General features: G+C 42.8%; 1 protein-coding gene across 2 annotated transcripts in view; it reads left to right on the top strand.

Annotated features, from left to right (window-relative positions):
• The window catches only part of LOC142381754 (formin-binding protein 1-like), a 51,363-nt gene that overhangs the window by 10,397 nt on the left and 28,134 nt on the right, over window positions 1–12,832 (top strand). Inside the window, exons 4-13 of one of the 2 annotated variants that reach the window (XM_075466953.1) lie at window positions 119–266; window positions 3,073–3,135; window positions 3,244–3,336; window positions 3,894–3,908; window positions 4,006–4,113; window positions 5,813–5,959; window positions 7,428–7,604; window positions 8,058–8,249; window positions 8,871–8,885; window positions 8,971–9,080. In XM_075466953.1, the coding sequence (XP_075323068.1) occupies window positions 119–266; window positions 3,073–3,135; window positions 3,244–3,336; window positions 3,894–3,908; window positions 4,006–4,113; window positions 5,813–5,959; window positions 7,428–7,604; window positions 8,058–8,249; window positions 8,871–8,885; window positions 8,971–9,080 (1,068 nt within the window). Of the gene's footprint in view, window positions 1–118; window positions 267–3,072; window positions 3,136–3,243; window positions 3,337–3,893; window positions 3,909–3,984; window positions 4,114–5,812; window positions 5,960–7,427; window positions 7,605–8,057; window positions 8,250–8,870; window positions 8,886–8,970; window positions 9,081–12,832 lie in introns of both variants that reach the window. The other variant, XM_075466952.1, reaches the window with a different exon arrangement.

The raw sequence follows: 12,832 nt of genomic DNA, 5'->3' as shown, positions 1-12,832 counted from the left end.
TTTCAGGTACACCTGGTGGTTCCCCTATGAACTGTACTCTGCTCTCTGATTGGCCGTTTCAGGTACACCTGGTGTTTTCTGTATGAACTGTACTCTGCTCTCTGATTGGCCATTTCAGGTACACCTGGTGTTTGGCGTTTGCAGCCACGCTGCAGCAGCTGAGCGACCTGGCGGTGCAGAGAGAAGATCTCGCTGAAAACCTGAACACGCAGATTGTTTTTGAGCTGACGCGATACATTCAGGAGCTGAAAGTCGAGAGGAAGACTGTGAGTAAACAAAGTAAACACTGCCATGAGCTGGTTACCATGGTGACGCTCTGTCCGACTGATCCGGAAGCTGTTGTCTGACACCTTAATGTGCCTCTCTAACATCTCTAACTTCTGAACTCTTACTTCTGAACTCTAACTTCTGATCTCTAAGTTCTGAACTCTAACTCCTGTCCTCTAACTTCTGATCTCTAACTTCTGATCTCTAACTTCTGATCTCTAACTTCTGAACTCTAACTTCTGATCTCTAACTTCTGAACTCTAACTTCTGATCTCTAAGTTCTGAACTCTAACTCCTGTCCTCTAACTCCTCTAAGTTAGAGTTCAGGAGTTAGAGTTCAGAAGTTAGAGTTCAGAAGTTAGAACTGAACTTTCCCTGCTGAACTTTCACTCCTGATCTCTAACTTCTGAACTCTAACTTCTGATCTCTAACTTCTGAACTCTAACTTCTGAACTCTAACTTCTGAACTCTAACTTCTGATCTCTAACTTCTGATCTCTAACTTCTGATCTCTAACTTCTGAACTCTAACTTCTGATCTCTAACTTTTGATCTCTAACTTCTGATCTCTAACTCCTGAACTCTAACTTCTTTTCTAATCCGTGGCTTTGCTTACTTTTGCATTCTGATGTTCAACACATTTCAACCTGAATCTGAAGAAGACACTTTTACAGATCATAAGATCATCCTCCCACTGAGGGAAGTATTCTCAGTTGTTTTTTCTCAGAATCACCTTTTAAATACCAACATTTACACACTTTTACCTTCTTTTATAAAGAAGTTTCCCAGCTTTTTCCAAATACCTTCCTGTCTACAACACAGCTTTGTCTCCAGAGTTGCCAGGTCTGCTGATTATAAGCCACTTTGGGCTTCCTTTCAGCCTTGCCCCTCAGCCACCATCGGACCCTCTAAATGAACACAAGGCCACACCTCTCAGGGCGGAGCATCGCTGCTGTGCCACAAACATTCAGACAGCTGCAGCCAATCAGAGATCGGGAGCCCTCCTTTGTTTAATTGATCGTTTCTGACATCTCATAAGATCCAACACACTGAAAGTGGGTCAGTGACACACTCATCCTTCAGTCGCCACATTACTTCCACCCAGCAGCTCTGAACACAGCCGGGTGTGTGTGTGCGTCCACCATCATGTGACCCGTCCACCATCATGTGACCCGTATTCAGGATTTCCATCAGAAAAGGAAAAACCTCTGAGGTCTGGTGTCCACATCATGGTGTCCTGCTCCCAGGCTTTGATGAATATAAAGTGGGTCCAGATTCAAACTTTGGCCGCCATAAAAGATCCCAACATTGCTGTCACCATGTTACCAAGCAAAACATGAAATAAGTGTGAAATACTCCCGAATACATGGCCCCGAAAGGGTCGGATTATTGGCTAAATTACAATCAGACTGAGTTATTTAAGGGTAATTCTCCTTGGATATCTGGCGGTGAATGAATGGGATCAGAGGCACAAAACGTGTCATACCCCGGTATGATAGGTGGCGCTGTACCCATTCCAGCTGTTGCTAATAGAGCCACTTCCTGTTGACCTCTTCACCACCAACAACAACAAACTCAGGCATTGGAGAAAGATGGAGAACGCAGAGCAAGATGAAGCTACGTCCCTCTACATTTGGTCTGTGATGAGCTGCTTGTTGCACAAACTCGATGCCCAACGGAGCATTCTCCATCGCGTTGTTTGTTTCTTTCTGACGGCGACAACAACAGGAATATCGTCTCCTTTGACTTCCGGGTCACGACCCCGGGAAAACATCTGGAGCATGCGCAGAACGCAAAGTCTGATTCACCACGTGCTTCAGCGTCTACAAGCAGGTTTAGAGTGACTTTCAGCCCAGTTATCTCGGGGTCTGAATCCGATCCGATCCAGTTCTTAGTCAGATTAAGGTGTTTACATGCACTTAATAACTCAGTCTGATTGTAATTTAGCCAATAATCCGATCCAATTCTTAGTCAGATTAAGGTGTTTACATGCACTTAATAACTCAGTCTGATTGTAATTTAGCCAATAATCCGATCCAATTCTTAGTCAGATTAAGGTGTCTACATGCACTTAATAACTCAGTCTGATTGTAGTTTAGCCAATAATCCGATCCTTTCAGTGCCATGTGACCCTTCTCAGTCTTTGTGTCAGAGCCCCATGAACCTCTGATGCTGCCCACCATGATTCCTGGACCAAGGTCCAAGGTTCAGAACCCATCTCACCACCAGAAAGCCAGCAGTCTTATCCCTCTCTGGACCTGGGACCAGGTTTATGAGTCGTGTTATTCCATGTTTCACCATCCTAACCTAACCCCCTCTCTCTGTCTGAAAGCTGCTCAGAACCACGTTTCAAACCCAAACTCTTTTCTTGACACGGAGTCTGGTGTGGCTGAAGGAAATCAAGCTTCAGTGTTGTTCAGCAAAGAGTTTTTTTCTTTCCACAGTCGCCTCATGCAAGCTCAGGATGGACCAAAGAGAAGTTTTAGTGCAATCTGTTGGGTTCCTAAGCTGGGAAACTGTTTTTGAATTGGCTTTGTAATAATTGGACTAATTTTGAATTGATTGGATCTGATTGGATTATGATTACAATGAATTACACTGTATCATTGAATTACAACTGTATCATTGAATTACAACATTTGTTGTAATTTGGCACTTTATAAACAAACTGAATTGAAGTGGGAAGTTGTTTTGGATTAAAGCATCTGTTAAAGTATCATTCTGTAAATGTCCATCTTTGGGGACCAAGTTTGGACACACATTGAGGTTATTTGTATGTTCTGACCAGTTTTATGTATCTGCTGCAGCATTTCCAAGATGGCCGCCGTGCTCAGCAGCACATAGAGAGCTCCTGGAAACAGCTGGAGTCTGTAAGTGAACCCCTAACATCCACCCTGAGTCAGAAGTGTTCCTGATCAGATAAAAGTCCTGCTGATTGGAATAAGTTTTAACTGAAATGTTTGGATGAATCTGTTCAGAGTAAACGTCGGTTTGAACGTGACTGTAAGGAGGCAGAGCGAGCTCAGCACGTCTCAGACAGGATCGACCTGGACAAGACCGACGGAGAGAAGGTAGAGAACAGGTTCCCTGAGCATCATGGGTAATGAAAGTACACTGGAAAAAATGCCCTTCCAAAAATAAGTTAAAAAACAACAAATATGAGACGTTTTTGCTTGAAATAAGCAAAAAATCTGCCAATGGAACTAGTGAAAATCGGCTTGTCAAGATTTTTCTTTAAATAAAATGTGATATTTAGGACTTTTGAGTCAAAAGTGATCTTGAAATTAGCTTAAAAACCTCTTCAAATGAAAGAAAAAGCTTGTTTCATATGATATGTGACTCAAAACAAGATGTTTTCAAGACTTTTTCCATTAACAAGATATTCAGGATGTATTAAAACAAGTCCCTATATCTGGCTGAAATAGAACTTGTTAGGCATTTGTGTCTTATATCAATTGTAATGAGATATGAGACAAATATACTTGGTAAGATTTAGATTTTTTCCAGTGTAGAACCCTGATAGCTGCTGATACCTGCTGCTAGCTGCTGTGAATGAATGATTCAGATGGTTTTGTTGCATCATTGTGGTCATATTTACCTGATCTGAACTCCTGTTTGTGTCTCTCAGCGCTGCTCACTGAAGGTAAGCTCACTTATTAAAGTGTTAGTCAAGATTTAGTTTGTTTTTTGTTGTTCTAAACTGTTTTTACATGTTTCAGGCTCGACAAACCGCTCAGCAGAAACAGCAGACTGCTGAGGAGTCCAGGAAAGACTACATGACCAGTTTAAACCAGTTTAACCAGGACCAGCACCAGCACTACCACACACTGGTACCAGTTATATACCAGGTAAACCAGCTATATGCCAGTTAAACCAGTTATATACCAGGTAAACCAGTTATATACCAGGTAAACCAGTTATGTACCAGTTATATACCAGGTAAACCAGTTATATACCAGGTAACCCAGTTATATACCAGGTAAACCAGTTATATACCAGGTAAACCAGTTATGTACCAGTTATATACCAGGTAAACCAGTAATATACCAGGTAAACCAGTTATATACCAGGTAAACCAGTTATGTACCAGTTATATACCAGGTAAACCAGTTATATACCAGGTAAAACAGTTATATACCAGGTAAACCAGTTATATACCAGGTAAACCAGTTATAAACCAATTATATACCAGTTATATACCAGGTAAACCAGTTATATACCAGTTATATATCAGTTATATACCAGGTAACCCAGTTATATACCAGGTAAACCAGTTATATACCAGTTAAATACCAAGTAAACCAGTTATATACCAGTTAAATACCAAGTAAACCAGTTATATACCAGTTATATACCAGGTAAACCAGTTATATACCAGGTATACCAGTTATATACCAGGTAAACCAGTTATATACCAGGTAAACCAGTTATAAACCAGTTACATACCAGGTAACCCAGTTATATACCAGGTAAACCAGTTATATACTAGTTATATACCGGGTAAACCAGTTATATACCAGGTATACCAGTTATATACCAGTTATATATCAGTTATATACCAGGTAACCCAGTTATATACCAGGTAACCCAGTTACATACCAGGTAACCCAGTTACATACCAGGTAACCCAGTTATATACCAGGTAAACCAGTTATATACCAGTTATATACCAGGTAAACCAGTTATATACCGGGTAAACCAGTTATATACCAGTTATATACCAGGTAAACCAGTTATATACCAGTTATATACCAGGTAAACCAGTTATAAACCAGTTATATACCAGTTATATACCAGGTAAACCAGTTATATACCAGTTATATACCAGGTAACCCAGTTATATACCAGGTAAACCAGTTATATACCAGTTAAATACCAAGTAAACCAGTTATATACCAGGTAAACCAGTTATATACCAGTTATATATCAGTTATATACCAGGTAACCCAGTTATATACCAGGTAAACCAGTTATATACCAAGTAAACCAGTTATATACCAGGTAAACCAGTTATATACCAGTTAAATACCAAGTAAACCAGTTATATACCAGATATATACCAGGTAAACCAGTTATATACCAGTTATATACCAGGTAAACCAGTTATATACCAAGTAAACCAGTTATGTACCAGGTAAACCAGTTATATACCAGGTAAACCAGTTATATACCAGTTATATACCAGGTATACCAGTTATATACCAGGTAACCCAGTTATATACCAGGTAAACCAGGTATACCAGTTATATACCAGGTAAACCAGTTATATACCAGGTAAACCAGTTATATACCAGGTAAACCAGTTATATACAAGGTAAACCAGTTATATACCAGGTAACCCAGTTATATACCAGATCAACCAGTTATATACCAGGTGAACCAGTTATATACCAGTCATATATCAGGTAAACCAGTTATATACCAGTCATATACCAGGTAAACCAGTTATATACCAGTTATATACCAGGTAAACCAGTTATATACCAGGTAAACCAGTACCGGACCTGGGTGTATCAGAGTGTGTTAAGGTGTCCATCTTTAATGCAGCGTATTCAGGACCTGGAGGAGCGGCGGATCGACAGGATCGGTGAAGCGATGCGTTTGTCAGCAGAGGCGGAGAGGAAAGTTCTTCCTGTAGCAAGTCACTGTCTGGATGCTATGATGGATGCTGCTGAAAGCATCCAGGCCAGAAAGGTGAGTCCCCCTCAGCTCCAGCCTGTTCCCATAACCCTACAGGAGGTTTTCACAGGAGGTTTTTACAGGAGATATTTAGTTCTGGGTGGGGATACAAACCCTGGTTTGGGTAGGTGTAGAAATAGAAGAGGTAAAGATAAGTAGGAATGGGATACAAACCCTGGTTTGGGTAGGGGGTAGAAATAGAAGAGGTAAAGCTAAGTAGGAATGGGATTAATACCCTGGTTTGGGTAGGGGGTAGAAATAGAAGAGGTAAAGCTAAGTAGGAATGGGATTAATACCCTGGTTTGGGTAGGGGGTAGAAATAGAAGAGGTAAAGCTAAGTAGGAATGGGATTCAAACCTTGGTTCGGGTAGGGGGTAGAAATAGAAGAGGTAAAGCTAAGTAGGAATGGGATTAATACCCTGGTTTGGGTAGGGGGTAGAAATAGAAGAGGTAAAGCTAAGTAGGAATGGGATTCAAACCCTGGTTCGGGTAGGGGGTAGAAATAGAAGAGGTAAAGCTAAGTAGGAATGGGATTAATACCCTGGTTTGGGTAGGGGGTAGAAATAGAAGAGGTAAAGCTAAGTAGGAATGGGATTCAAACCCTGGTTCGGGTAGGGGGTAGAAATAGAAGAGGTAAAGCTAAGTAGGAATGGGATTAATACCCTGGTTTGGGTAGGGGGTAGAAATAGAAGAGGTAAAGCTAAGTAGGAATGGGATTAATACCCTGGTTCGGGTAGGGGGTAGAAATAGAAGAGGTAAAGCTAAGTAGGAATGGGATTCAAACCCTGGTTCAGGTAGGGGGTAGAAATAGAAGAGGTAAAGATAAGTAGGAATGGGATTCAAACCTTGGTTCGGGTAGGAGGTAGAAATGGAAGAGGTAAAGATAAGTAGGAATGGGATTCAAACCCTGGTTCGGGTAGGAGGTAGAAATAGAAGAGGTAAAGATAAGTAGGAATGGGATACAAACCCTGGTTCTGGTAGGGGGTAGAAATAGAAGAGGTAAAGATAAGTAGGAATGGGATTCAAACCCTGGTTTGGGTAGGGTGTAGAAATAGAAGAGGTAAAGATAAGTAGGAATGGGATTCAAACCCTGGTTAGGGTAGGGGGTAATGAAAGTATAGAGGGTGCCAGAGGTGGAGGCAGGACAAGACACACGAGCAGATTCAGCAGACAAACTCACCTAAACAGTCCTACAGTCACTAAAAATACCAGCAAAAACAAAGCCAGTCAAAACCAGTCGGGGTCAAAACCAGTCGGGGTCAAAACCAGTCGGAGTCAAAACCAGTCTGGGTCAAAACCAGTCGGAGTCAAAACCAGTCGGGGTCAAAAGCCAAGTTTTATCTCCTGCAGGCCTCACTGAGGGGTCTGGGGTCAAAGGTCAGATCTGACACTGAAGGGTCTGGGGGTCAAAGGTCAGATCTGACACTGAAGGGTCTGGGGGTCAAAGGTCAGATCTGACACTGTGGGCCCCTTCTGTTTGCAGGACACACGTCAGGTGGTGGAGGTGTTTAAATCTGGCTTCGATCCTCCAGGAGACGTAGAGTTTGAAGATTATAGCGCCACCATCAGGCGGAGCATCTCTGAATCCAGTTACCTTGACAACCGGATGGAGGGGCGGAGACATAGCAGGAAGCTTTGGCCCTTCTTACGAAAAAACAAGGTAACTCACGTGCGCACACACACACACGTGCACACACACACACACTCACGTGCTCACACACACACTCATGTGCACACACACACACACACTCACGTGCGCACACACACACGTGCGCACACACACACGTGCACACACACACACTCACGTGCACACACACGTGCACACACTCACAGTAACACGTGCACACACACACACACACACACTCACACTCACGTGCACACACACACACGTGCACACACTCACACTAAGACGTGCACACACACACACACTCGTACACACACACACACACACACACACACACTAACACGTGCACACACACACACACACACTCGTACACACACACACACACACACACACACACGTGCACACACACACACACACACTCGTACACACACACACACGTGCACACACTCACACTGAACGGGCTCTCTTGATGTCTGTTTCTCTCACCAGTTGTTGACCCTCCTGTCCTCCCCCCGGCAGCCTCCCCCGCCTCCCCCGACCTCCCCCTCACCTGGGGGTGTGGTTAACAGCCCGCCGTCCCCACCCCCCGCCTCCAGAGAGCCAATCACACAGCGACTCAATGACCTCATGAGCTCTGGTTCCAGAACCAGGAAGCAGTGCCTCCGAAGCCTTAAGAGAGGGGTAAACACACACACAAAGTCTATATACTGTATGTATATATATATATATATATATATATATATACATAAACACACACAGTATATACATATATACATTTGTGTGTGTGTTTACATATATATATATATATATGTAAACACACACACAAAGTCTATATACTGTATGTATATATATATATATATATATATATATGTAAACACACACACAAAGTGTATATACTGTTTGTGTGTATATATATATTTACATGTAAACACACACACAAAGTGTATATACTGTGTATATAATTGCTTGCCTGGTTAAATAAAGGTAAATAATAATATATATAATATATATATATATATCAAGTATGGGGGTGGGGGGTCGGTCAGTGCTATTAAAATAGCACCCCCCCATAGTGCCCCCCATACTTGAGCTGTGCATTGTGTGCTTTCGTATGCTGGCGTTCTTTTATCTTTGCTGTTAGCTGCTAAACAATTTGCCCTGAAGGGACAATAAGGTAACATCAGAACATCTGGATGGACCCATCGGGTTAGGGTTGCATGCAAAGATCCACACGGACACATCTGTTTCCTCAGAGCTGTCACATGTATTCTGTTTCTTCCATGCTCTCCTCTGGCCGGACAGCTGTCACTAAAACTGGTGAGTTCCCACCTGTGAGGTGAACCCGACACCATCTGAACCCCTGAGGATGTTTCCAGGGTAACATGAATCTGAACTGTTGCAGGGCTCCAGCCCAGCAGACTGCAGCCACCTTCAGCCTGAGCAGCGACGCAAGAAGCTCCAAAGCAGAGTCAACAACCTCAACCAGGAAATACAGAGAGAGAAAGAGCAGAGGTAGCACACACTGGCCTCACCAACATCTCAACACCCTAACCCCAACCCTAACCCAACATCCTAACCCCAACCCTAACCCCTACCCTAACCCAGGAAATACAGAGAGAGAAAGAGCAGAGGTAGCACACACTGGCCTCGCCAACATCTCAACACCCTAACCCCAACCCTAACCCCAACCCTACCCTAACCCAGGAAATACAGAGAGAGAAAGAGCAGAGGTAGCACACACTGGCCTCACCGACATCTCAACACCCTAACCCTTAAACCCAGCTTCTTAAAGCGGAGCCCCAGAGGATCCAGCTGGGTTTGGATCCCTCCTGCATGGAAACACTCAGCTGGACTCTGTTCAGGCTCCAAACTTCCATCTTTCTGCATCTTTCAGTAAAAGCAGGAAAGTGTTCATTAATCCGGCTGAACTCCTCATAAAGCTGCTCTCATTCACAGGTTTTTCTGTTTCTTCTGTCAGAAACTGGGACTGAAAATCACTCCATTGAGTCAGCTCACTGAAAGCATCTCCAGACTGCACTGCATCACGTGCACACTTTCTATGGCAGTAGTTTTCAAAGTGGGGGCCACCAGGGGGCGCTAGGGGGGCCTCAGAAAATTGGAGTGAAGATAATAAAAAAATAAAAAAATAGAATTCAATTTTTTTTAAACATCATCATAAAAAGTTGTCAATTTTTTTAATCAGTATTGTAAAAAAACAATTTATAATAATATATCATATGGAAATGTTATTTGCCATGCTTGTCTTTCTGATTGGCTGCCAGTCAAAACATGGTAGACCTGGCGGTTTGCGCCTGTTCTCAAGCTGCTCTGCTCCTCAAGCTAGCGTGTAGCTAGCTTAGCCAAAATGGACAGATTTTTGAGTTGGAAGAGACCGAAAGAACTGGCCGACTAAAATCAGAAAGTATGAGGCAGCATACATTAAGTTTGGCTTTACAGCCGTACAGAAAAATGGCGTCCTCTGTCTGGAGAGCCTCTCAAATGAGTGTTCAAAACCTTCGAAACTTCAGTGTCACTTGATACAAAAACATCTGGCAGACTTCTTCAGACGTAAAGAAGAGCATTTAGTCAGGCTGCATTCACACGGCGAACTGCTGTCCGTGAATAAAAGAAAGAAAATACCTTCTAAAAGTTGATGCTTCTTTACATATTTTGTAGCAAAGGGGGTCCCCGGCCAGAAGCTGATACTGTTTGGGGGGCCTTGGCATGGAAAAGTTTGGGAACCCCTGTTCTATGGGCAGCACTGCATCACGTGCACACTTTCTATGGGCAGCACTGCATCACGTGCACACTTTCTATGGGCAGCACTGCATCACGTGCACACTTTCTATGAGCAGCACTGCTTCCTGCCCATGTAAAGTGTGCACTGCATCACATGCACACCTCCCCAGCTGGTGTGTTTTAAAGTTTCCATCCCTGTTGTGTTTTAAAGTTTCCATCCCTGTTGTGTTTTAAAGTTTCCCCTCCCTGTTGTGTTTTAAAGTTTCCCCTCCCTGTTGTGTTTTAAAGTTTCCCCTCCCTGTTGTGTTTTAAAGTTTCCCCTCCCTGTTGTGTTTTAAAGTTTCCCCTCCCTGTTGTGTTTTAAAGTTTCCCCTCCCTGGTGTGTTTTAAAGTTTCCCCTCCCTGGTGTGTTTTAAAGTTTCCATCCATGGTGTGTTTTAAAGTTTCCCCTCCCTGGTGTGTTTTAAAGTTTCCATCCCTGGTGTGTTTTAAAGTTTCCCCTCCCTGTTGTGTTTTAAAGTTTCCCCTCCCTGGTGTGTTTTAAAGTTTCCCCTCCCTGGTGTGTTTTAAAGTTTCCCCTCCCTGTTGTGTTTTAAAGTTTCCCCTCCCTGTTGTGTTTTAAAGTTTCCCCTCCCTGGTGTGTTTTAAAGTTTCCCCTCCCTGTTGTGTTTTAAAGTTTCCCCTCCCTGTTGTGTTTTAAAGTTTCCCCTCCCTGTTGTGTTTTAAAGTTTCCATCCCTGGTGTGTTTTAAAGTTTCCCATCCCTGGTGTGTTTTAAAGTTTCCATCCCTGGTGTGTTTTAAAGTTTCCCCTCCCTGGTGTGTTTTAAAGTTTCCATCCATGGTGTGTTTTAAAGTTTCCCCTCCCTGTTGTGTTTTAAAGTTTCCCCTCCCTGGTGTGTTTTAAAGTTTCCATCCCTGTTGTGTTTTAAAGTTTCCCCTCCCTGTTGTGTTTTAAAGTTTCCCCTCCCTGTTGTGTTTTAAAGTTTCCATCCCTGTTGTGTTTTAAAGTTTCCCATCCCTGGTGATTTTTAAAGTTTCCCCTCCCTGGTGTGTTTTAAAGTTTCCCCTCCCTGTTGTGTTTTAAAGTTTCCCATCCCTGTTGTGTTTTAAAGTTTCCCATCCCTGGTGATTTTTAAAGTTTCCCCTCCCTGGTGTGTTTTAAAGTTTCCCCTCCCTGTTGTGTTTTAAAGTTTCCCATCCCTGTTGTGTTTTAAAGTTTCCCATCCCTGGTGATTTTTAAAGTTTCCCCTCCCTGGTGTGTTTTAAAGTTTCCATCCCTGTTGTGTTTTAAAGTTTCCCATCCCTGTTGTGTTTTAAAGTTTCCCATCCCTGTTGTGTTTTAAAGTTTCCCCTCCCTGGTGTGTTTTAAAGTTTCCCTCCCTGTTGTGTTTTAAAGTTTCCATCCCTGGTGTGTTTTAAAGTTTCCCCTCCCTGGTGTGTTTTAAAGTTTCCCCTCCCTGGTGTGTTTTAAAGTTTCCCCTCCCTGGTGTGTTTTAAAGTTTCCCCTCCCTGTTGTGTTTTAAAGTTTCCCCTCCCTGTTGTGTTTTAAAGTTTCCCCTCCCTGTTGTGTTTTAAAGTTTCCCATCCCTGTTGTGTTTTAAAGTTTCCCCTCCCTGTTGTGTTTTAAAGTTTCCATCCCTGTTGTGTTTTAAAGTTTCCCCTCCCTGTTGTGTTTTAAAGTTTCCATCCCTGTTGTGTTTTAAAGTTTCCCCTCCCTGGTGTGTTTTAAAGTTTCCCCTCCCTGGTGTGTTTTAAAGTTTCCCATCCCTGGTGATTTTTAAAGTTTCCCCTCCCTGGTGTGTTTTAAAGTTTCCCCTCCCTGGTGTGTTTTAAAGTTTCCCCTCCCTGGTGTGTTTTAAAGTTTCCATCCCTGGTGTGTTTTAAAGTTTCCCATCCCTGGTGTGTTTTAAAGTTTCCCATCCCTGGTGTGTTTTAAAGTTTCCCCTCCCTGGTGTGTTTTAAAGTTTCCCCTCCCTGTTGTGTTTTAAAGTTTCCCCTCCCTGGTGTGTTTTAAAGTTTCCCCTCCCTGGTGTGTTTTAAAGTTTCCCCTCCCTGGTGTGTTTTAAAGTTTCCATCCCTGGTGTGTTTTAAAGTTTCCCATCCCTGGTGTGTTTTAAAGTTTCCCCTCCCTGGTGTGTTTTAAAGTTTCCATCCCTGGTGTGTTTTAAAGTTTCCATCCCTGGTGTGTTTTAAAGTTTCCCCTCCCTGGTGTGTTTTAAAGTTTCCATCCCTGTTGTGTTTTAAAGTTTCCCTCCCTGGTGTGTTTTAAAGTTTCCCTCCCTGGTGTATTTTAAAGTTTCCCATCCCTGTTGTGTTTTAAAGTTTCCCTCCCTGTTGTGTTTTAAAGTTTCCCCTCCCTGGTGTGTTTTAAAGTTTCCATCCCTGGTGTGTTTTAAAGTTTCCCCTCCCTGGTGTGTTTTAAAGTTTCCATCCCTGTTGTGTTTTAAAGTTTCCATCCCTGTTGTGTTTTAAAGTTTCCCATCCCTGGTGTGTTTTAAAGTTTCCCCTCCCTGGTGTGTTTTAA

Source organism: Odontesthes bonariensis, chromosome 6 (genome assembly GCF_027942865.1).
Source record: "Odontesthes bonariensis isolate fOdoBon6 chromosome 6, fOdoBon6.hap1, whole genome shotgun sequence".
Taxonomy (NCBI): Eukaryota; Metazoa; Chordata; class Actinopteri; order Atheriniformes; family Atherinopsidae; genus Odontesthes; species Odontesthes bonariensis.
The sequence above is the reverse complement of the archived record's forward strand: the minus strand, read 5'-3'. Positions and strand labels throughout refer to the sequence as shown.